Here is a 25,117-nt window from a genome sequence, read left to right as displayed (position 1 = left end):
GTTGCAGCAGAGGGCACATGGCTTTACGCTGGGCCAATGTAAATGGGACAAGATCTTGGTATAGCATGATTGCGGCTCAATCAAAGTCAATTGTGCCACAGCATCTAGCAGCGGCCATAATAGCATATTTGATTTAAAAATGGTGAACCCGACATATAATGTCTCTGGCTGGTGCATCACCTCGGGCAAGTGATGGAGGGCACCATGCACCCTGTCAATGAGGATCAGGGGAGCATGGACCTGATTAAGGATTTTGTCAAAGATAGCTCTTACCGTGTCTAGTAGATCCTCCTGCTGCATAGCTTCAGGCAGGCCTCAAATGTGTACATTATTTGCCTGCTCTGGTTCTGTAGATCCTCAATGTGGGAGCGGAATATAGAGTTCAGCAAGTTCTGGCGATCACCTGCCTCCTTGAGAGTGCGAAGCTCCCTCTACAGTTTGCAGATGTCCGTTTCTACAGTATTGATTCTATGAGGCCTATGATGTCGTCTTTCAGGGCTGCGATCTCCAACCGTGGTAGTGGTAGTGAGTATCGTATCTGTTTGATGCAGCATGTCCGCCTTTGTCTGCAGGCCTTTTAGGAAGTCCCAGATACCCCTAGACTCTTCGCTGTAGACAAGGCTAGCTTAGGCTGCCAATCACTCGAGACTCCAGATGAGGCCAACTGCGCCGCCATCTTGTCCACAGCTGTGCGAGTAAGCGGGCCGGTGATATACTTAGAGACAGAGTTCACTGCAGCTCCCTGGGTCGCTGTTTGGTTCTGCCAATGTCCCCTTTTTGTAGTCTTCGGTGCTCCAGCATCAGCAGTAGTGCTTGGTGGAGGATTTTTGTTCATTTTGCCAAAGATAAGTACTAAAGGCTCGAAGCTCTGCTAACATGCGTCTTTACAGCACCATATCCGGCTCCGCCCCCTTCTTCCCTCACTGTTGACGCCCAGAGCATCCCATCATTTTCATCTGTGCTACCTATTAAAAATATGTAATTTCCTGTCTCAAGAGTAGCAAACTTCTAGTAGATATCTTTATCATTTCCAATCTCCACTACTGAAATTTTCTCTTATCTTAGTTTTTTTCTCAAAAAAAAGCTTTACTCTGCAATACATCAAAGTTCTGCAGTTCATTTACTTTTCATTTTGTGCATTTCTATAGCACTGACGCATTTTCCACAGCACTTTACAGTAACTATTAAATAATAATGCTGTGCTTTAAATAAAATCTGTAAAATTACTATATTTGTATTATACGCTTAAAAAATTAAGTCTCCTTCCACTTACTCAGGCCTCATAGTTTGAATCATACATCAGTTACTGAGAGGCTGTGTTATAGTTTGTCCAGCATGGTACCATCATTGCACCATATTAGACAGGAGGAAAGCAGGGGACTAGAGTCTCAGTAGTAGTTTTGCACTAAGGAATATTGATGAGCCTGACATCAAGTGGAAATGTTTTGTTCTACAGGAACTAAATGTATTTCAGTTGCTGAACCTGAAGTATGCAGAGGTAAATGGCTGTACTCTCTGCACTACAGATGGTATTAAAGACAGTATCTTTAAATAAAGCAGGGCAATTGAAAGTGGGTATTGTATGCTTGCTTCTGTCTGCGTAATGCTAGGTACACACTATGCAATTTCCCGTCAGATCGAAAAATGGAAACCATAATTTCCAACATGTCCAATCTGCTTCCGATCAATAAAGGGATCAATTTTGTTTTCCCTATCCCATTATCAATTGGGAGCAGTTCGGACAGGTCAGAAATCGATTTGACCTGATGATATGATGGGAAATTGTATCATGTGTACCTATCATTAGACCAGCCAGAAGACACCACAAGGACCAACACTGGAAGACTTTCACGTTGGAGTCTTAGACAGTGAATAAAATACAGCCAACATCTATCTCAATGTATGGATGCTGCCTTGCAATGGAACAACCACATGATGGTGGATGTGGAGACACATTGTGGCAAAGTTCCAACGGCCTGCTGCTGTTTCGGGCGTTATGACGTCCTTTGTCAAGTGGTAATGCAACGTCATATCGTCTTAAACAGCAGCAGTCCATCGGAACTTTGCCGCAATGTGACTCCACATCCACCATCGTGTGGTTGTTCAATTGCATGGCAGCATGAGCTTTAACCTCCTTGGCAGTAATCCCAAGCTAGTGGCGGGGCGGAAAACCGCAGCTCAGAGCAGTAATCCCGACCTCTGCTCGGGGTAGCCGCCGGAGGCTGTATGCAGAGCAATGTGCGCAGCGGGTGTTTCAACTCTCCTCCCAGGGGATTCCGACGTCGGCCGCCATTCTTCTTCTGCTCCTGTGAAGCTCTGCTTCCCCCTGGTGAGATCGCCGGCAGAGACGACAGCCAGCAATCTCACTTGATGGTTGCAACGCCACCTGAATGATGGAGGGAAGACTGCAGAGCTGGAGCCAGGGAGGTGAGTGATTGCTGGAACTGGTGCAGATATCCCTGGCAGCATGATTTTTTTCCAGGTTTTAAGGTCTGAAAGAGTGCAAAAAAATTGCACCGCTTTTAGAACCTTAAAATCCGGAAAGAATTAAAAAATGCCAAGGGGCTTAATACTCTGAGCTATAATTACATCCATACTTTGAGACGGATGTTGGCTGTATTTTGTTCACTGTCTATGTGAATAAAAGACCAACGTGAAAGTCTTCCAGTGCTGGTCCTTGTGCTGTCTCCTGGATCGATTGAATCTGTCAGTGTTGGGCAGATTGGACGGATTGAAGATCGAGCTGAGGTGTGCCCTCTAATAGGAATACAACTATCAGCACGGTGGCGTAGTGGTTAGCTCTCTCGCCTTGCAGCGCTGGGCCCCCGGTTAGAATCCCAGCCAGGGCACTATCTGCAAAGAGTTTGTATGTTCTCTCCGTGTCTGCGTGGGTTTCCTCCGGGCACTCCGGTTTCCTCCCACATTCCAAAAACATACGGATAAGTTAATTGGCTCCCCCTAAAAATTGGCCCTAGACTACAGTACTTACACTACATAATATAGACATATGGCAATGGTAGGGATTAGATTGTGAGCTCCTTTGAGGGACAGTTAGTGACAAGATATATATATATATATATATATATACACTGTACAGCGCTGCGTAATATGTCGGCGCTATATAAATACAAAATAATAATAATAATAATATCATTAGACCAGCAACAATGATGGCCTTGGTCATGTTTTTTGTATCAACATGAAGCACTGTCAGAGAATGGGGACAATGGGCTTAATGGACATCGGAGGTGAAAATAAACTGACAAAAACAATTGTATATATCCTCCTCCTCCTAAAAATATCTTTTTTAGATATCCCACAGTTTTATTTTATATTTCAATCTAGATTTAACGCTTTTACTGTTTCATTGTCTCTGCTCAATGACACCTTCACTGAAGTATGCTAGAGCTCAAATCTATGAATTATTGGCCCCTTTCCTGTTCTCAGAAGCCATTTACTGACAGGAATTTTTTTTTGGGGGGGGGGGGCTGTAATTACTTATCAGTGAGGGTTATGCTATAGTCTGACCCAGTCCGACCCGGTCCCGGCCCGGACATAAACTGTCACTTGCATACCTGATTAACTCTTTCAGGCAGAGAAAGAAAAAAAGAAACACAACCTAGTTACAGTGGGATGCAAAAGTTTGGGCAACCTTGTTAATCGTCATGATTTTCCTGTATTAGAGAATCAGAGAATCAGAGAGAATCAGAATTTATTATCGCCAAGTACAGCCGGTGGGTTGTACCCGGAATTGGTTTTGGCACATACAGGGTCGTTGGTGAAGAGACAAGAAATAGCATACAGTTAAGCATGGCACATACATAGACGTGAGACAAGCATACATAGGACAACATTACAGCTTGTGCGTACAATTAAGCAGAGTGCAGCGTCACATGCAGTCAAGCATGGGTCATACGTATAAAATATAAAAGCAAAAATAAAAAGCAAAAACAGAGCGTTACAGCATACACGTACATTGAACGTAAATACAAAAACATAGCAAAGCATACATTGATAGCAGTTAATCGTTGTTACGATAAAAAATGTCAGTTAAATATATCATATGGGAAACACACACAGAGAAGTGAAATTAAGTTTGTTGGATTTACAGAAAGTGTGCAATAATTGTTTAAACTAAATTAGGCAGGTGCATAAATTTGGGCACCACAAAAAGAAATGAAATCAATATTTAGTAGATCCTCCTTTTACAGAAATTACAGCCTCTAAAAACTTCCTGTAGGTTCCAATGAAAGTCTGGATTTTGGTTGAAGGTATTTTGAGCCATTCCTCTTTACAAAACATCTCTAGTTCATTCAGGTTTGATGGCTTCCAAGAATGGACAGCTCTCTTTAACTCGCACCACAGATTTTCAATTATATTCAGGTCTGGGTACTGAGATGACCATTCCAGAACATTGTCCTTGTTCCTCTGCATGAATGCCTTAGTGGATTTTGAGTAGTGTTTAGGGTTGTTGTCTTGTTGAAAGATCCAGCCCTGGCTCAGCTTTAGCTTTGTCACTGATTCCTGGACATTGGTCTCCAGAATCTGCTGATACTGAGTGGAATCCATGCGTCCCTTAACTTTGACAAGATTCCCAGTCCCTGCACTGGCCACACAGCCCCACAGCATGATGGAACCACCACCATATCTTACTGTAGGTAGCAGGTGTTTTTCTTGGAATGCTGTGTTCTGTTTCCTCCATGCATAACGCCCCTTGTTATGTCCAAATAACTCAATTTTAATTTCATCAGTTCACAGCACCTTATTCCAAAATGAAGCTGGCTTGTCCAAATGTGCTTTTGCATACTTTAAGTGGCTCTTTTTGTGCTGTGGGCGGAGAAAAGACTTCCTCTGCATCACTCTCACATTCAGCATCTCCTTGTATAAAGTGTGCCAAATGGTTGAACAATGCACAGTGACTCCATCTGCAGCAAGATGATGTTGTAGATATTTGGTACTGGTCTGTGGGATGACTCTGACTGTTCTCACCATTTGTCGCTTCCGTCTATCCGAGATTTTTCTTGGTCTGCCACTTCAAGCCTTAACTTGAACTGAGCCTGTGGCCTTCCATTTCCTCAATATGTTCCTAACTGTGGAAACAGACAGCTGAAATCTCTGAGACCACTTTCTGTATCTTTTCCCTAAACCATGATGGTGAACAATTTTTATCTTCAGGTCAATTGAGATTTGTTTTGAGATCACAATGTTGCTACTCTTCAGAGAAAATTAAGAGAGGAGGGAAACTTACAATTGACCCCCCTTAAATCCTCTTTCCCATGATTGGAGTCACCTGTGTATGTAGGTCAGGGGTCACTGAGTTTACCAAGCCAATTTGAGTTCCAATAATTAGTTTTAAAGGTTTTGGAATCAATAAAATGACAACAAATGTATGCACCTGCCTAATTTTAATTAAACAAATATTGCACACTTTCTGTAAATCCAATAAACTTCATTTCACTTCTCAAATATCGCTGTGTGTGTCTCATATATGATATATTTGACTGACATTTTTTTATTGTAACAACCAACAATTTGTACTGGAAAAAAATCATGACGATTAACAAGGTTGCCCAAACTTTCGCATCCTGCTGTATTTGTGTGCTTGGCACTATACATACACATGTTTATCTCATCATGTCACATGTCACATGGTTATCCTTTAAAGGTGCAATAGTTTATTACATTCTGTAACGGACCCTGCCAACCTAGTTGTTTTTATTATTATTAATAATGATGATTGTCTGCTGTATTTACCTAATGTCATCAGTGTCTAAAGGTATATAGTCTGTAATATTGAATATTGATTTAAAAACAAGCTCTCATCACAGATTGCTTAAAAATCATTACAGTTTTGTAATGGGCAGCAATGTTATTACCAACAGAGGAAGGAAAATACATATTCATGCAAAGCAAATAATTTCTCTGAGATCAGAATTTGCTAAGTTTCTGATTTAAAGGGGCGCTATGGCGAATTACTGTTTAAATTTAATGCAGCATAAAATTAAGCCATTATGGAAAAGAAGCTGCAATAAAAAACCTTTACTTTCAGAAAAATAAACAGAGCTGCTTCTCAATCACTTTAGCTTTCAGTAGCCCGTCATTTGCATGTTATGCGTCGGACTAAACAGACCAGTACATGAATCACAGGGGAACATCTGGTATGACTGTTTATTTTTTTCAGATCTCACCTCCCTGTCACCTGGTTGTTTTTAGTTTGTCCGCACTCACGAGCTGAGCTGCCCGCTATAAACAGTTGTAAAGCTGCGCTTCATCACAGCGTATACTGAAGCCATGAAGGACCCCTGCGATCTGTCAGGCAATAAATCAGCCACCTTATCTCTGCTATCTATCTGCCCCCCTCCCCCTGTGTTGTTAGCAAACTTGCTTAGTATCTGCTGTACAGATCAAAGGTGGCAGATTTGTATATTGTACAGCACTAGTGCCTCAATGTAATAGAAACAATGTAGACTGTCTATTAGGAAGAGGTAATTGTAGAAGTCTTGGAAAACATATGTAATGAGTATGTATATATATATATACACACACACACACACACACACACACACACACACACACACACACACACACACACACACACACACACACACACACACACACACACACACACACACACACACACACACGCACACACGCACGCACACACATATACACACACATACTCATTACATATGTTTTCCAGGACTTCTACATTTACCTGAGCCTAATAGACAGTCTACATTGTTTCTATTACATTGAGGCACTAGTGCTGTGCAATATACAAATCTGCCACCTTTGATCTGTACAGCAGATACTACGCAAGTTTGCTAACAACACAGGGGGAAGGGGGCAGATAGATAGCCGAGATAAGGTGGCTGATTTATTGCCTGACAGATCGCAGGGGTCCTTCATGGCTTCAGTATACGCTGTGATGAAGCGCAGCTTTACAACTGTTTATAGCGGGCAGCTCAGCTCGTGAGTGCGGACAAACTAAAAACAACCAGGTGACAGGGAGGTGAGATCTGAAAAAAAATAAACAGTCATACCAGATGTTCCCCTGCGATCAGGGCCGGCCCGCTCATGAGGCGGGGTGAAACTTTTGCCTCAGGCGGCAAATTTCCAGGGGCGGCATCCGCCCGTCCGTGCGGGGAGCCGGCCGCCGAGCTGGAGGGGTAGCTGGCAGGACGGGGGTATTGGGCCTAGCGGCGGGGAGGGGGGGTCGGACCCCCCCCTCCCTCGCCTGGGTCCCCCGTCCTCCGCTCCCCTCCAGCCTTACATAGAAGCAGCCGCTATTTGTAAGAGGCACGGGCGGGGAGGACTCACCTCTTCCTCGATCCAGCATGCGCTCCACTGACGTCACTTCCTGCAACGCTGCAGGAAGTGATGTCAGTGGAGCGCACGCTGGGAAGAGGTGAGTCCTCCCCGCCCGTGCGTCTTACAAATAGCGGCTGCTTCTTCTATGTAAGGCTGGAGGGGAGCGCAGTTCGGGGGACCCAGGCGAGGGAGGGGGGTACGACCCCCTCCCCGCCGCTAGGCCCAATACCCCCGTCCTGCCAGCTACCCCTCCAGCTCGGCGGCCCCCCAGAGCGCCCCCCCCCCCCCCCCCCCCGGCAGAAAAAAAAAATTCTGCGGCGGCAGAAAAAAAAAATTTGCCTCAGGCGGCAAAAAGTCTAGGGCCGGCCCTGCCTGCGATTCATGTACTGGTCTGTTTAGTCCGACGCATAACATGCAAATGACGGGCTACTGAAAGCTAAAGTGATTGAGCAAGCAGCTCTGTTTATTTTTCTAAAAGTAAAGCTTTTTTATTGCAGCTTCTTTTCCATAATGGCTTAATTTTATGCTGCATTAATTTAAACAGTAATTCACCATAGCGCAGCTTTAAAGAAAAGATTAGATAATTCCCAGCAAGGCAATTCATGCTGTCTTAAAGTGGACCCAAATTAAAAATACAAGATTTCAGAAATAAAATCTATTTTCTAAATTATAATAATAGATAGCAGCCTTTTTTCAGCTGCATGATGACCAATACAATTTTTTTTACATTTATTGAAAGAACCCCTCCGTCCTTTCATATTGCCGGGACAGAATCCGGCAGCCTGGTGGAGTAGATGGTGTCCAGCAAAGAAGGAATTGCTAATGGCTGCCATCTGTATAACCCTAGTTAAGAAAAGAGAAAGGTGAAAAGCATGTACTGAAATGCTCATAGGCTTGAAGGAGTGTTTATTTATCTTTGTACAGGATCTTCTCAAAAAATTAGCATATTGTGATAAAGTTCATTATTTTCTGTAATGTACTAATAAACATTAGACTTTCATATATTTTAGATTCATTACACTACAACTGAAGTAGTTCAAGCCTTTAATTGTTTTAATATTGATGATTTTGGCATACAGCTCATGAAAACTCAAAATTCCTATCTCAAAAAATTAGCATATTTCATCCGACCAATAAAAGAAAAGTGTTTTTAAAACAAAAAAAGTCAACCTTCAAATAATTATGTTCAGTTATGCACTCAATACTTGGTCGGGAATCCTTTTGCAGAAATTAGTGCTTTAATGCGACGTGGCATGGAGGCAATCAGCCTGTGGCACTGCTCAGTGTTATGGAGGCCCAGGATGCTTCGATAGCGGCCTTAAGCTCATCCAGAGTGTTGAGTCTTGCGTCTCTCAACTGTCTCTTCACAATATCCCACAGATTCTCTATGGGGTTAAGGTCAGAAGAGTTGGCAGGCCAATTGAGCACAGTAATACCATGGTCAGTAAACCATTTACCAGTGGTTTTGGCACTGTGAGCAGGTGCCAGGTCGTGCTGAAAAATGAAATCTTCATCTCCATAAAGCTTTTCAGCAGATGGAAGCATGAAGTGCTCCAAAATCTCCTGATAGCTAGCTGCATTGACCCTGCCCTTGATAAAACACAGTGGACCAACACCAGCAGCTGACATGGCATCCCAGACCATCACTGACTGTGGGTACTTGACACTGGACTTCAGGCATTTTGGCATTTCCCTCTCCCCAGTCTTCCTCCAGACTCTGGCACCTTGATTTCCGAATGACATGTAAAAGTTGCTTTCATCCGAAAAAAGTACTTTGGACCACTGAGCAACAGTCCAGTGCTGCTTCTCTGTAGCCCAGGTCAGGCGCTTCTACCGCTGTTTCTGGTTCAAAAGTGGGTTCATGCTTCCATCTGCTGAAAAGCTTTATGGAGATGAAGATTTCATTTTTCAGCACAACCTGGCACCTGCTCACAGTGCCAAAACCACTGGTAAATGGTTTAATGACCATGGTATTACTGTGCTCAATTGGCCTGCCAACTCTCCTGACCTGAACCCCATAGAGAATCTGTGGGATATTGTGAAGAGACAGTTGAGAGACGCAAGACCCGACACTCTGGATGAGCTTAAAGAGAATCTGTATTGTTAAAATCGCACAAAAGTAAACATACCAGTGCGTTAGGGGACATCTCCTATTACCCTCTGTCACAATTTCGCCGCTCCTCGCCGCATTAAAAGTGGTTAAAAACAGTTTTAAAAAGTTTGTTTATAAACAAACAAAATGGCCACCAAAACAGGAAGTAGGTTGATGTACTGTATGTCCACACATAGAAAATACAACCATACACAAGCAGGCTGTATACCTGTCTCCCTGCAGTTCTCATGCACTGAAGTTTCAGGCTGCTCTTTTTTCTCCTGCAAACAGCTTTTCCGTTGTCTGTAATTCTTCAGTATGTGAAAGCCCAGCCAGCTCAGAGGACGATTTATCCAGCTTGTAAAAGATAAGAGAGAAGAGAGAAGCTGCTCTAATCTAAATAATACACAGGCAGTGTGCATAGATGGGCCTGGAATGGGGAATTCATAGCAGAACCACAACACTGAAGAACTTGGCAGCCTTCCAGACACAGGCTGACAAGTCTGACAAGGGAAAGATACATTGATTTATTACAGAGACTGTGATAGCAGAAAGTGCTGCAGTAAGCCAGAACACATTAGAATAGCTTTTGGAACTTGTAGGATGATAAAAAACAGGATGCAATTTTTGTTACGGAGTCTCTTTAAGGCCGCTATCGAAGCATCCTGGGCCTCCATAACACCTGAGCAGTGCCACAGGCTGATTGCCTCCATGCCACGCCGCATTGAAGCAGTCATTTCTGCAAAAAGATTCCCGACCAAGTATTGAGTGCAGAACTGAACATAATTATTTGAAGGTTGACTTTTTTTGTTTTAAAAACACTTTTCTTTTATTGGTCGGATAAAATATGCTAATTTTTTGAGATAGGAAATTTGCGTTTTCATGAGCTGTATGCCAAAATCATCAATATTAACCACTTCAGGATCACAGGTTTTCTTCCCTTAAAACCAAAACAACTTTTACATTTCAGCGCTCCTCCCATTCATTCACTGATAACTTTATTGCTACTCATCACATGTGAATGATCTATAGGTTGTTTTTTTCGCCACAAATTAGGCTTTTCAAGGGTGATATTTTATTTTAGTAATAATGTTATTCTCTATGCATTTTAAAAAGAAAAAAGAGAAAAAAATGAAAAGATACACTATTTCTATATTTCCAACCATAAAAAAAAAGCAAGGGAGGCTAGGATTAGATCAGGGTTGATCAGGGTTAATCAGGGTTGATCAGGGGTATATAGTCCTGGTATATTTATTTATAAGTCCTGGTATATTTATAAAATCCTCTAGGTGGCAGTCAGAATACAAGAAAAGAAGATCCAGTTACCTTGTAATCCTCTCAGGAGTGATTACAAGGTAACTGTATCTTCTTAAAGAGAAACTCCGACCAAGAATTGAACTTTATCCCAATCAGTAGCTGATACCCACTTTTACATGAGAAAAATAATGATTTTCACAAACAGACCATCAGGGGGCGCTGTATGACTGATTTTGTGCTGAAACCCCTCCCACAAGAGGCTCTGGTACCGTACGGTACTCTGGGCAAACTGCCACAATGTAACAATGTTCAGACAGGAAATAGCTGCTTACAGCTGTCTGTTAAAGCCAGACCAGCTCCATAATCTGCCCACAGTAACAATGTCACCATGTAATACATGTCAGAATGTGAATTTGGGAGAGGAAAGATTTTACAATGAGCAAACACTGACTAAATCATGTATACATAATTATTGTAAAAATGAAGCACTTTTTTTATTACATTATTTTCACTGGAGTTCCTCTTTAAGTGCTGGCAACATTGTTTGTAAACCTCACAAATGAATGAGCACTGCTATTGGCTTATAGCAGTGCTCATTCATGGTTACAGGCATCTGATTGGTGATGGGAGTAATTACTCCCATTCATCAATCCCACCCAGAGATAAATGAAGCTGGTGCACGCGCATAAGCACGCACGGGGGCGCGCACCCGCGCGATCGTGTCCGCACAGCACAATAGCGGCAGGGGCGTTTATCAACGCCCCTGATCCGCTCATTAAGTCAATAGGGGCGTAGTTATGCGTCTGGGAAATCCGAAAGTGGTTAAAACAATAAAAGGCTTGAACTACTTCAGTCGTGTGTATTTGAATCTAAAATATATGAAAGTCTAATGTTTATCAGTACATTACAGAAAATAATGAACTTTATCACAATATGCTAATTTTTTGAGAAGATCCTGTATATGTCAGAGTGGTGCAACTAAATATGTTGAATTAAAAAAATGTTTGGTTTGGGTCCGCTTTAAAGGGACTCCGAGCAGTGCAGAAACTATGGAAAGATGCATATCATTTTAAAGCTCTCTTTCTCCTCTTTCCAATGATATATAAATCGTCGCCCTACGCCTTTTAGTTTTCGCTATTTTCAGCAGGATGGAGCTGCTGACTTTAGGAAAAAGTCGTCCTGTGTAATACAAGTAACTATGGAAAGATGGATATCATTTTAAAGCTCTCTTTCTCCTCTTTCTGGCGACACCTAAATCGTCGCCCTACGCCTTTTAGTTTTCTCTATTTTTGCGATTGAAATCGCGGCCGCTGCAATTTCAATCGCGAAAATAGCGAAAACTAAAAGGCGTAGGGCGGAACTTTAAAATGATATGCATATTTCTATAGTTTCTGCACTGCTCGGAGTCCCTTTAAGTTTATCTCTATATACAGTAGAATCCCCTTAAAGTAAACTCCCAGGGACCTGGCCAAGTTGTTTACTATATCAGGGAGATCCGTTATACATTGTGTATATGTACAGGCGCATGATCAGGACCTTGGGACTGAGTTTACTATAAGATTTACTATACCAGAGTTTACTATAATTAGATTTTACTGTAGTAGAGTCCTGTTTATCTGGAACTCCACTAACAATCGATCTTGTTATTGATCGGAAGCAGATTGGACATGATGGAAATGATTGTTTCCACATGTGACTGACTATAGCCTTACTTTAATCCTATGATTTACATCTAAGTGCTGTGCTGAAACATGTAAGCCAGTGAGACAATGACTTGAAGTGAAACTCTATGTTACAGATTTCTTTATAATTGTACTTCTTGTTGAATAGAATTTTTAATTTTGGATAGCACTGCTATTTATGTCAGATGCATTTCAATGAGCATTTTATAAATTGTGGGCATTTTCCAGGGTTTGTTGCAGCTTTGTGCTTTTTACTTAAAATGGTTGCCAAAGGCTTGTAAACATCTGCCATAAATGCAGTTCTAATATTGTTTTAAAAAAGCAAAGGTAATGCTTACACATGCAGTTAGGTAAATGTTACCCCAAAAATCCTGTGTAAACCTTTTCATTACAATATACGGAATTTCCACAGCTGGGTGTTTGCCCGACCACCCAAACACTTAGGGCTAGTTCACACTTGATTTAAAAACGTATCCGTAGCTACGTTTTTTGTCCCGGACGAAAAACGTAGCCACGGATACCAATGTTAAAAATAGGAACAGTACTCACTCAAGTTAAAAACGTATCCGCGTGCGATCCGCGGAATACGTTTTTAAACCCGGAACGCTGAGTCCGGACTTGCAGCATTTTTCACGGACCCGTATACACGTACGGGTAGTGAAAATCAATGGGGAAACGGGCCTCCCTCTTCACTGACATTTTGGGACACTGGAAACGGATCAGTTTCCAGTGTCCCATGGTGAAGGAGGGGGCCGCCATGCTGGAGGGGGTAGCAGCCAGGACAGGGGGCTGCGGGCAAAGCGGCGGCCAGGGGGGGTCACATCCCCCCCCTTGCTCACCTGGGTGCCCCCCGTCCCCGCTCCCCCTCCAGCTCGCATATAATGTAATAATTTGTACCTAAGGAAGTTCGGCGAGCCGGGCACTTCCGCCCACACCGCTCGCCGTCACTTCCTGCGATGCCGCCCACTGAAATACAGAGGGCGACATTGCAGGAAGTGACGGCGAGCGGTGTGGGCGGAAGTGCCCGGCTCGCCGAACTTCATTAGGTACAAATTATTACATTATATGCGAGCTGGAGGGGGAGCGGGGACGGGGGGCACCCAGGTGAGCAAGGGGGGGGGGATGTGACCCCCCTGGCCGCCGCTTTGCCCGCAGCCCCCCGTCCTGGCTGCTACCCCCTCTAGCAAAAAAAAAACAAAAAACACGCAAGCGGATCCAAAACGTGTGCTGCAAAAAAGGCAGCACGGATCCGTTTGCGTTCCGGGTTTTGAAAATCGGAGCCCGGACCGCGGATGCGTCCCGCACCGGGAGCTAGTGTGGCCCTAGCCTTAAAGTGGATCCGAGATGAACTTTTACTCATTGCATACAGAGCTGCTCAAATCCGGATCCGGGAGACATCCGGATAGTTCTATCCGGATTTATCCCAGTTACCTGTGCGGGGTGGGCGGGGGGTCAATCTTACCTGTCTGACATCTTCTTCGGTCCGTCCCTCGGCACCTCCCACGATGCGGTCCAAGCGGCCGGGTTAAAGGAGGAAGCGTTTGTAATCACGTGACGCCGAGGGACGGACGAAGAAGACGTCAGACAAGTAAGATTGGCCCCCCCGCCAACCCCGCACAGGTTTACTGGGAGATATCTGGATAGCAACTATCTGGGTATCTCCCTGTTCCGGATTTGAGCAGCTCTAATTGCATAATTGTGTTCCTTTCCTATTGTTTATAGGGCATTCTTCAAGCCAAATACTTTTTTGTTTTTGTTTTAATACTCTACTTCCCTATAAACTAAACAAGCCACGCCCACAGTCAGAGAGCCAAGGCACTTTCAGACAGTAGCAAGGGCTCATGGGAGCTCAGTCTGGGCAGGAGGAGGGTGAGGTATTACTAGCCAGAGGCAGAGGGGAGGAGGGAGGATTAGGTTTTTTTGCTCAAGATGCAGATAAGCCTGCCTCTGTGTAATGTTTACAAACCACATGGCTGCTCTCATTGTATCACAGGAAGAAAGGATCATATTCTATTAAAGCTGTTTGCAGCTAGATTTGCTGTGTAAACTATCTAAACTTTAGATAAGATATATAGACAAGTTACTTGTTATAGTTAGTTTTTCATCTCGGATCCGCTTTAAGCCTGGCTCACACATCCAATTTTGTGTTGGGTGGTTAGAGGTTCTATGACCACCCTACATGTTTTTTATTCTGTAATTTAAATATTATGACATCAAATATAGGGAAAAAAATACGTGTAAGGTCAAAAGGTGTATGTAGTTCATTCATACAAATCCTAACATGCTAATTTCCACTAGTGCAGGAAGAGAATTAAATCCACCTTTTTTATAACCTCTACCTGCTGGCTAATTAACCAGCTGCCTGCTAACTATCAGCTGTTGTCAGCAACCTGCGCTTTTGTACCCTCAAAACCTAGGCCCCAATGAAAGCCTATGGGAGATTTTAGCACTTTTGCACCCCCATAACCCTGGTTTGCAGAGATGTAGGGAACCCAACGTTGGAGTGCAAGTACAACAATATGCCTTCTACCTGCATGCGACATGTCATGAGCTTCAGACTTTGCTATCGGCAATGGCTGAGATTTACGTTTGTCACTGGCATCATTGCCAAAAAAACAAGCTTTTGTGACCCTAGGCTATGACCTCTTTGGCCTAGGGGCCCCAAACTCACCAGTCCTAAGCCCCCTAAAAGTCCATACAATTCTAGAAAATTTGCCACTTCTGAGCCATCATCCTTTTAAAAAGATTTGAGATTTTTGAAAGTGAAATAGGGAGCCCAATGAAAGCCAATGGCAAAATTCAGCACTTTTGCACACCCATAACTCTGGTTTGCAGAGATGTAGGGAACCCAACGTTGGAGTGCAAGTACAACAATATGCCTTCTACCTGTATGCGACATGTCTTGAGCTTCAGTCTTTGCTATCGGCAATGGCGGGGATTTACGTTCGTCACCAGTACCATTGCAAAAATAAACAGGTTTTTGTGACCCTAGGATATGATCACTTTGGGTTAGAGGCCCGAAACTCACCAGCCCTGAGCCCCCTTAAACTCCGTACAAAGCCTGAAAATTTGGGGCTGCTCAGCCGTACCATTCGGCAGAAACCTGCGCTTTTGTACCCTCAAAACCCAGGCCCCAATGAAAGCCTATGGGAGATTTTAGCACATTTGCACCCCCATAACTCTGGTTTGCAGAGAAGTAGGGAAGCCAACGTTGGAGTGCAAGTACAACAATATGCCTTCTACCTGCATGCGACATGTCGTGAGCTTCAGACTTTGCTGACGGCCATGGGTGCGATTTATATTCGTCACCGGCATCATTGCTAAGAAAAAAAAGCTTTTCAGACCCTAGGCTATGACTTCTTTGGCCTAGGAGCCCGAAACTCACCTGTCCTGAGCCCCCTAAAAGTCCCTACAATGCTAGAAAATTTGCAATTGCTGAGCCGTCATCTTTTGAAAAGATTGGAGATTTTTGAAAGTGAAATAGGAAGCCCAATGAAAGCCAATGGCAAAATTGAGCAATTTTGCACCCCATAACTCTGTTTCCTTATCACCCGCCGACTTTAGCAGTTAACCTCCTGAGCGTTACACCGCTCAGGAGGTTTTACCAATTTGTGCCCTCAGTCCCCCCCAGAGATCCAATGGCTGAAACCCCTATACCTAGCACTAGGCTAGCTAGTATAAATGCCTGGCACCCCCCGATCTCCGCCGCTCCCCCGTTAATACATTACCCAGTTTGGATCCAGCGATCGGCGCAGCCTCCCCGTACAGCTCTGGTCTTCTCTATGGGGAGGATCGCACGTGACGTCGCCGACGTCATGTCATGCGCAAACCCGATCCTCCCCATAGAGAGTCCAAAGCTGTGCAGGGAGGCTGTGCAATCTCTGGTTCCACGGGGTGTAATGTATTAACGGGGGGATCGGGTGGTTCCTGGGACTTGTACTAGCTATTATCCTATACAAAGGACTAAAACTTAACCTTTATTGTGAGTCTTTAAAAGCCAATATTGAATGCTATACGAGTAGACCAAGACTGAATTAATAATGTGGGGCTCATACAGGTAAGTATTAAGGATATAAGGGATGTGCCCTCCAACATTGTTCACGATATATTTACACACTACCCCCCACCAAAACCCAACATGTTTCACTTCCTTAAGGGAAGCTTTTTCAAGGGAAGACAATAAAAAGTGCAAGAGTGCTAATCATAGTGGTAAGGTGCATAAGTACATCTAATACATAAATAAAATCAGTGCATGGTATAGCAATATGGCTATATAGTAGCAGCCAATGGGTTTTGGTGGGGGTAGTGTGTAAATATATCGTGTCAATGTTGGAGGGCACATGAGGATACTAATCCTCTTATAGCCTTAATACTTACCTGTATGAGCCCCACATTGTTAATTCAGTCTTGGTCTACTCGTATAGCAGCCAATATTGGCTTTTAAAGACTCGCAATAAAGGTTAAGTTTTAGTCCTTTGTATAGGATAATTTATATGTGTTATATGTGTGTTTATAATCCTCTAATGAGGTTTTTGTGACTTGTACTAGCTAGCCTAGTGCTAGCTAAAGGGGTTTCAGCCATTGGATCACATTAATTTTACATGGGGGACTCCTGGGGCCAGGAAGCGGTATGCCCGACACAGTGTCGGGCATATACCACTAAGGAGGTTAATAGCAAAGGCCCCTTACATCCTAGCAACACCAAATTCGCAGAATATGTTAAAAAGATAGCAGGAAACAATATTTAAAAAAAAATTTAAAAACATTTTTTATTATTTCTGAGTGTGGGAAATCTGAAAAAAAAGTGGTGTCCCCCCTACCGAGCTCTCTGTAACCCCTTGTCCCCCATGCAGGTTGGGATAGACAGAATGCAGATCCCCGGCCGTGTGGGGCTTCACACCCTGAGCTATACCAGCCCGCATGGTATGGGGGGGGCTCCGGTGGAGTGGGGCGGCCAAGCCTTCCCCACTCCCCCCGAGCCCTTGTCTAATCCATGGACAAGGGGCTCTTCCCCACCTCCGGTGCCCCAGGAGGAGGTGGGGGCGACGACTCCGTGGGGGGGTTCATGGTGGCATCTGGGAGTCCCCTTTAAGAAGGGGACCCCAGATACCCACCCTTCTCCCAGGAGAAATGAGTATAGGGGTACAAAGTACCCCTTACCCATTTCCACAAAGGGTTAAATGAAATAAAAACACAATGACGAAAAGTCCTTTAATTTTCTTAATTAACTAGAAATACTTGCCAGTACCTTTAAAAAAAAAATTCCACGCCAATATCCTCGGTAAATGATCCAACGAGTACAGTCTCCTCTTATCTTGCGAGCTTCAATTAAAGAGACACTGAAGCGGAAAAAAAATGATATAATGAATTGGTTGTGTACTATGAATAATTACTAGAAGATTAGCAGCAAAGAAAATATTCTCATACTTTTATTTTCAGGTATATAGTGTTTTTTCTAACATTGCATTATTCTATAATATGTGCAGATTACACAACACTCAGCATTCAAAATGATTCTTTCAGAGCAGTCTGTGAAGTAATGACATCTCCTCTGGCAGAGGAAAAGTAAATAGTCCAGGAACAGTTGAGATAATAAAAGTCAGATAACAGCCTTCTCCAGGACTAACTTTTAGTCAGAGAGCTTAATGGCTTGTTTGCATAGAGATAACAACTGGAGTTTCTCAACTCTTCCTGTACTGGAAACAATTAGACTGATGTATCTGATCTTAATGTTTTATTTCTTAGCTGTACTACACATACAAATCATAATATCATAATTTTTTTTTTGCTTCAGTGTCTCTTTAAGTTGATTGAAAATCTCTGCTGCCCCCCACATAGCAGAGAATGCGTCCTGTGGGAAGCATAGCTGCCGGCTCCCGCTGTCCTCCCTGCCTCCTCACCTCTCATCCTCACCTAGGCTGGCACCTGGGGCACCGATGGGTTCACCGGGTGCCAGCCTAGGTGAGAGTGACAGGTAAAGGAAGGTGGGGAGAGACAGCGGGAGCCGGCAGCTATACGTCGCATTCTAAGCTATACTAACTGGTTCATGAATGAGCCGGTTCTTTTTAATGAATCGGCTCTTTTTAATGAATCAAATGAATCCCCTTTTTGCTTTGAAACTTTAAAATAGATTTTCTCAAAAAGTATAAGGTCTTTTTGTAAATTTTTTATTTTTCCTCTTGTTCCCACTGTTCTTAACATTTCCAGCAATGTTGGTGTTTTTAGCTTTTAAGGGGGCTTTGCTATTAACCGCTAAAGGACGGCGGGGGTTAATTTTCCCACGGTCAGAAGGAGAATTTACTTTGAAACTTTAAAATCGATTTTCTCAAAAAGTATAAGGTATTTTTGAAAAAAAAATTCCCCTTGTAGTCACTGTCCCCCGCTACATACCCTGCAAATTTAGTGTTTTTACTATGCTATTAACCGCTAAAGTCGGTGCGCATTAAAGTCTATGGAAAAAATGCGAACCCAAACTTTTTGGGAAAACGCGAACCACCGATGTTCGGGCCATCTCTACACACTTGTTTGAATCGCATGCATTTTCCTGCACAGCAGAAAACAGTTGTGAAATTACATTTAATGAAAGTCTGAATTGCATCTCTTAACACTTCAAAGTCTGTGCCTCTCGGATTCACAAGCACTACTCCATAGAGCCAAATTAATCCATGCCATGCACTGATGAGGATCAAACAATCCGAAACAGCCTGTATGCATGTTGGATTATTATGGCTCTGTACAAATTAACAAGCTGACACATCATTGCATTACAGCGGTTCTGGAGGTGTGTTTAGCTTCTAAGGGTACAATGGTTAATTTGCATATATTCAGCAGTGTTGCTCTGGGAGACATCTCAAGCTCACTCCAACCTGAATTATCGCAAATTCTTTCTGTTTTAGGAAAGCAAACTTTTGTTTTTCTTAACAATTCACAACGCACATTTTTAAATCAAATAACGTGTTGCTTCTTCCCACCTACAATGCTTTCCTACGGGGCATACAAAATGCATGCTTGTACAAAGTAGATTGAATACTGTATTTTTTCAAATGTTAAAAAGGCCAAAACACACAAACGCGTTCAAAAGCGCAAATCCAAACGCTGAAAAAAAATGCAGAAACACACATGGCAGGAACACACATTGCAGAAACCAGACAGGTGTGCTCCCAGCCTGAAGGTTATAATTGTTGTTGTTGTTGTTGATGTTGTGGTTAATGGAGAGTGTTTAGAAAACCTAGGACTTGATTCATTCTTTAAATAATATTTCTTAATCCCTTTGTTATTTTTAGCACATTTAAAACATGATACACATTCGGTTTTATTAAGTAACTTTTTTCTGTATTCCAGGATCCAACAGTATATGAAACTTCATCAGACAGGAGAAACTGTGTCAAGTTCATGTCTTTTAGCTATTGTAGAATCTGATTCAACAATTGTTTATTACAAACTGACAGACGGCTTTGTGGTCCCGGATCCTCCAGATTTTGCAGAGGACATTGACAATAAACGCTGGAAAAAGAACAAAATGAGATCTCTGAGGTAGCCAGAGAACACAATCAAGGCTTAATTATGCTCATCATTGGAGTAACTGGTAAATTGAGTTTTGAATGCCTACTTGGACAGATGTCTGAAAATTCTTTTTATGGTTTCCAGCATATTCAGGAATACTATTTTATAGTAGCCTTAAAGAGACACTGAAGCGAGACTAAATCTCGCTTCAGGTCTTATATATAGCAGGGGCACGTGTGCCCCTGCTAAAACGCCGCTATCCCGCGGCTTAACGGGGGTCCCTTCACCCCCAACCCACCCCCCGCAAAAGTTGGTCGTAAAATGGTCGCTGGTAATCTTCTTCCTGGAGGCAGGGCTAACGGCTGCAGCCCTGACGCGCATCGCCGCCTCTCCCCCGCCCCTCTCAGTGAAGGAAGACTGAGAGGGGCGGGGTAGAGGCGGAGATACGCGTCTGACAGACGCGCATGGGGCAGGGCTGCGGCGGTTAGCCCTGCCCCAACCAGGAAGCGCTCCCCCGCTGCACGGAGGGGGTTTGGGGGGACAGGGACCCCCGTTAAGCCGCGCTATAGCTGCGTTTTAGCAGGGGCACGCATGCCCCTGCTAGCTATGAGGTCTGAAGCGAGATCTATTCTCGCATCAGACTCTTTAATGGAAAAAGGAAGATGTGTTTTTTTTTTTCTTTGCTATTGAGGGGATGAACTCATGCCTCAGTCATCAGAATCAGTGACTGAAGAACTGGCTATATTACCATATTTTTAAAGCAAGACTTGGCTTAGCAGCCTTCAATGTGGTATTACTGATTTCTTTCTGAACTTTGTGGTTTGCTATCTCATGGACACTCTGTGAATATGTGCAGAATATATGGGGAAACGTTAGTACTAGTTTTCATCTACATCAAGTTGAAGGGAACCTGAAGTGAGAAAGGATATGGAGGCTGACATTTATTTCCTTTTAAACAATACAAATTGTCAGGCTGTCCTTCTGATTCTCTGCCTTTAATACTTTTAGCCGTAGACCCTGAACAAGCATGCAGATCATGTGTTTCTGACTGAAGTCTGACTGGATTAGCTGCATGCTTGTTTCTGGTGTGTGATTAAGACACTTCTGATGTCAGAATGATTAGCAGTACTGCCAGGCAATTGGTATTGTTTAAAAGGAAATAAATATGGCAGCCTTTTATATTCCTTTCGCTTCAGGCTCCCTTGAAAGAGGGAGGCATAAAAATGTTCTCTCCATCTCCAATGTGTCCATTTTAGTATACAAAACTATGAACAGGGTTCACAAAAATTCCTGTGCCCTAAACTACCCCTTCAAATCAAGCCACACCAAGTGCACCTGATCACTCATGTTTCCACACAGTCATAACAAAGGCAACAGCCCTAGAAAAGAAGAATGACTAGAGCTGTGACAGATCTCAGTGAGAGGGAGAGTATGGACGCTAGTGGGTACCAGGAGCCTTTGCAGCGCTAGCATCTCTTTTAACATGCCTATTGTGCCTAGTGAGGCATCTGGCCCGGAGTATTTACAGCACTCTTGAAGTGCGCTAAGTTTCTTGTTCACAAGCGTTCACTTCTAGTAAGCATGCGTGGTGCACAAGTGCATGCCCAATTCCAAAGCAATTGTACGTGGTCATGGGCGTTTCCTGGAAAATATTCGACTTTGGGGCCAGTTGAGTATTACGAGGTTGGGAACAGGGAACTTGAGTTGACCCCAAAGACAAAGATCAGCATGAGGAATGTCAGCAGCAAGTTATCGAGCCCACTATGGGCTTAATTCACAATGTATTTTTCTCTTCCTTCCACTTTGTATTTGTAAGTATCATGTTACTATAAATAAATTGAGATAATTGTAATTATGATTAGAGCATATAGCATAATTCAAGAAAGTAAATTATATACCGTGTAACTCCTACCTACTAATGATACAGAATTCAATTATATAATTATAAATAAACCAGAGTAAGTATGTTTGTAAGCTATGGCTGCATCTTGACTGAGCCAACCATCTCCCACTGTTCTGCTTGGCAGGAATATGGCTGCCCTGCATGATGGAAAAGTGACACAATTCCCCAATCCAACCTTCAAAACCAGCGTGGCAACATGTCCTAAATCTCCTGACATTTTAATCAAACAACTGCAATCACAGCTGCTAATAAAAAAGAAATGCTGATAATATCGTTTTTTTCAGTCTCTATTATTGTCAGTCATGAGTACATGACAGAGTGCTATCTAATTCTTCCTGGAATTCGGCTTTGAAACAGACTTAATATTGCAATTTGCAAGTCTACTTGCCTCCTCAGTAACAGTTAAGGCATCTAATTACATTTATGTTTGCTAAAGAATATTTCTCCTCTGTATGTCAGTGTATATAAGCTGTGTTTTTCAGTTTTGGTCAGGAACCAGTCCGACGAAGGCTTTTTATAAGTCGAAAGCTCACTGTTTATCCATCTCTAAGTTAGCCAATAAATAGTATCATCCTGATTAAAAACTTCTTGCTTTTACTAACAAGTATGGGAGAGAAGGAGTGTACTTTTGTGTTGTAAATAGTTCAAGCCCATCTCCAGGCAAAAATCTAAATTCACCATTTAATAGCTTAGTGACCAGATTACTGAAGTGTTTTCATTGCATGGAAAACAAGGCTTGTGCAGCTAAAAATCCTTGCATTAAATATTTGATCACTTGTTCTGAAACAGCTAAGTGCCACATGCTGATGCATGATAATAAATATACATTACTTTGCAATTCAGAATGTTGTGCACATTGCACATCTGTACGTTTTGCAGTAAATATATTTAAAATGCCTGTTTGTGTCCTGTGACATGGTCAGAAATTGAAATTAGAAATATGACTGATTCCTATGGACAACAAGAACAAATGGTTTCTACAGTGGGATGCGTAATTTTGGGCAACCTTGTTAATCGTCATGATTTTCCTGTATAAATCTTTGGTTGTTACAATAAAAAATGTCAGTGAAATATATCATATAGGAGACACACACAGTGATATTTGAGAAGTGAAATGAAGTTTATTGGATTTACAGAAAGTGTGCAATAATTGTTTAAACAGAATTAGGCAGGTGCATAAATTTGGGCACCACAAAAAAGAAGTGAAATCAATATTTAGTAGATCCTACTTTTGCAGAAAATACAGCCTCTAAATGCTTCCTGTAGGTTCCAATGAGAGTCTGGATTCTGGTTGAAAGTATTTTGGACTATTCCTCCTTACAAAACATCTCTAATTCATTCAGGTTTGATGGCTTCCGAGCATGGACAGCTCTCTTTAACTCAGACCACAGATTTTCAATTATAGTCAGGTCTGGGGACTGAGATGGCCATTCCAGAACGCTGTATTTGTTCCTCTGCATGAATGCCTTAGTGGATTTTGAGCAGTGTTTAGGTTCGTTGTCTTGTTGAAAGATCCAGCCCCGGCACATCTTCAGCTTTGTCACTGATTCCTGGACATCGGTATCCAGAATCTGCTGATACTGAGTGGAATCCATGCATCCCTCAACTTTGACAAGATCCCAAGTCCCTGCACTGGCCACACAGCCCCACATCAAGATAGAACAACCACCATATTTTACTGTAGGTACTGTTCTGTCCAAATAACTCAATTTTAGTTTCATCAGTCCACAGCACCTTATTTGAAAATGAAGCTGCCTTGTCCAAATGTGCTTTAGCATACCTCAAGTGGCTCTGTTTGTGCTGTGGGTGGAGAAAAGGCTTCCTCTGCATCAATCTCACATACAGCATCTCCTTGTGTAAAGTGTGCCGAATGGTTGAACGATGCACAGTGACTCCATCTGCAGCAAAATGATGTTGTAGGTATTTGGTGCTCGTCTTTGGGTTGATTTTGACTGTTCTCACCATTCATCGAATCTGTTTATACGAGATTTTTCTTGGTCTTCCAATTTGAGCCTTATCTTGAACTTAGCCTGCGGTCTTCCATTTCCTCAATATGTTCCTAAATGTGGAAACAGACAGCTGAAATCTTTGAGACAGCTTTCTGTATCTTTCCCCTTAACCATGATGGTGCACAATCTTTGTCTTCAGGTCATTTGAGAGTTGTTTTGAGACCCCCATGTTGCTACTCTTCATAGAAAATTAAGAGGAGGGAAACTTACAATTGACCCCCTTAAATACTCTTTCTCATAACTAGATTCACCTGTGTATGTAGGTCAGGGGTCACTGAGCTTACCAAGCCAATTTGTGTTCTAATAATTAGTTCTAAAGGTTTTTGAATCAATAAAATGACAACAGTGCCCAAATGTATGCACCTGCCTAATTTTATTTATGCAATTATTGTACACTTTCTGTAAATCCAATAAACTTCATTTCACTTTTCAAATATCACTGTGTGTGTCTCCTATATGATATATTTAATTTACATTTTTTATCGTAGCAACAAATGATTTATACAGGAAAATCATGACGAATAACAAGATTGCCCAAACTTTCGCATCCCACTGTACATATAAGTCACTGTGGCCAGGGTTACAGTGAATGCATCAATTGCCGCCCAGATGTGGTTCCAATACAATGCAATGATAATGCATACATTGCAGTGCAAATCACATTATGCATGCATCTTCAGCGCATGCATATTGCTGTAACATTGATAACAGTGCGGTATCTCCCTGGCAACTAATGCGATGATGCAGCGCACTCACTATAAACCGACCCTTGCCATTTATGTCGGTTAAAAAGCGCTAACCCAGGTTCATAGAAGACTTACTGGAGTCTAAAGGAAGATATTTTGGTGCTGGGTGATTGTTGTGGCCACTTATGAAATTCTGGATTTCTCCAGTTGGAGCACAGAGGAGAATGCACCTACATCAAACTACTGATGTGCTGTATGTATAGTTTTTACTATGTTGATGAAGACATTTTGTAGGCTGCAGGTTGAGGGCATAAAATGCAATACAGACAACTGTAGTGGTAGCACTTCAGAGTACTGCCAATGCCAGCTTAGTTAGTCACCAATTTCACATGACTGCAGGTGGTTGAAGTTGGCCAATGGGAGCAGCTTGGTAAGGGAGAAAAAAGTGGGTGCAATTGAAGTCTCTCTGCATGCAACTTACAGATAAAAGGAACAACAGAGCAAAGAAAATGTGAACCAAACATGGAACAATTATAGAATAGCAGCATGTCACTGTGATAAATTAGGCAGCGTATCCAAGAATTGTTCGATTAAAAAAATTCCAAAATTATCAATAATTGCTAGCTAACAATAACTGCAAAGTCTACATGCATTAGATGTACAGTACATCTACT

At 42.6% G+C, this 25,117-nt stretch overlaps 1 protein-coding gene across 7 annotated transcripts in view; it reads left to right on the top strand.

Annotated features, from left to right (window-relative positions):
* The window catches only part of TSEN15 (tRNA splicing endonuclease subunit 15), a 145,316-nt gene that overhangs the window by 107,042 nt on the left and 13,157 nt on the right, over positions 1 to 25,117 (top strand). For 6 of the 7 annotated variants that reach the window (XM_068240137.1, XM_068240136.1, XM_068240139.1 and 3 more), the window contains 2 exons: positions 19,684 to 19,927; positions 21,873 to 22,019. In XM_068240137.1, coding sequence (XP_068096238.1) covers positions 19,684 to 19,879 — 196 coding nt within the window. In that variant the 3' untranslated portion in view covers positions 19,880 to 19,927; positions 21,873 to 22,019. Of the gene's footprint in view, positions 1 to 19,683; positions 19,928 to 21,872; positions 22,020 to 25,117 lie in introns of those variants that run through there. The other variant, XM_068240135.1, reaches the window with a different exon arrangement.

The sequence above is a fragment of the Hyperolius riggenbachi genome, chromosome 6 (genome assembly GCF_040937935.1).
Source record: "Hyperolius riggenbachi isolate aHypRig1 chromosome 6, aHypRig1.pri, whole genome shotgun sequence".
NCBI lineage: Eukaryota > Metazoa > Chordata > Amphibia > Anura > Hyperoliidae > Hyperolius > Hyperolius riggenbachi.
Note: the sequence above shows the minus strand (reverse complement) of the source record. Positions and strands in the feature narration are given on the sequence as shown.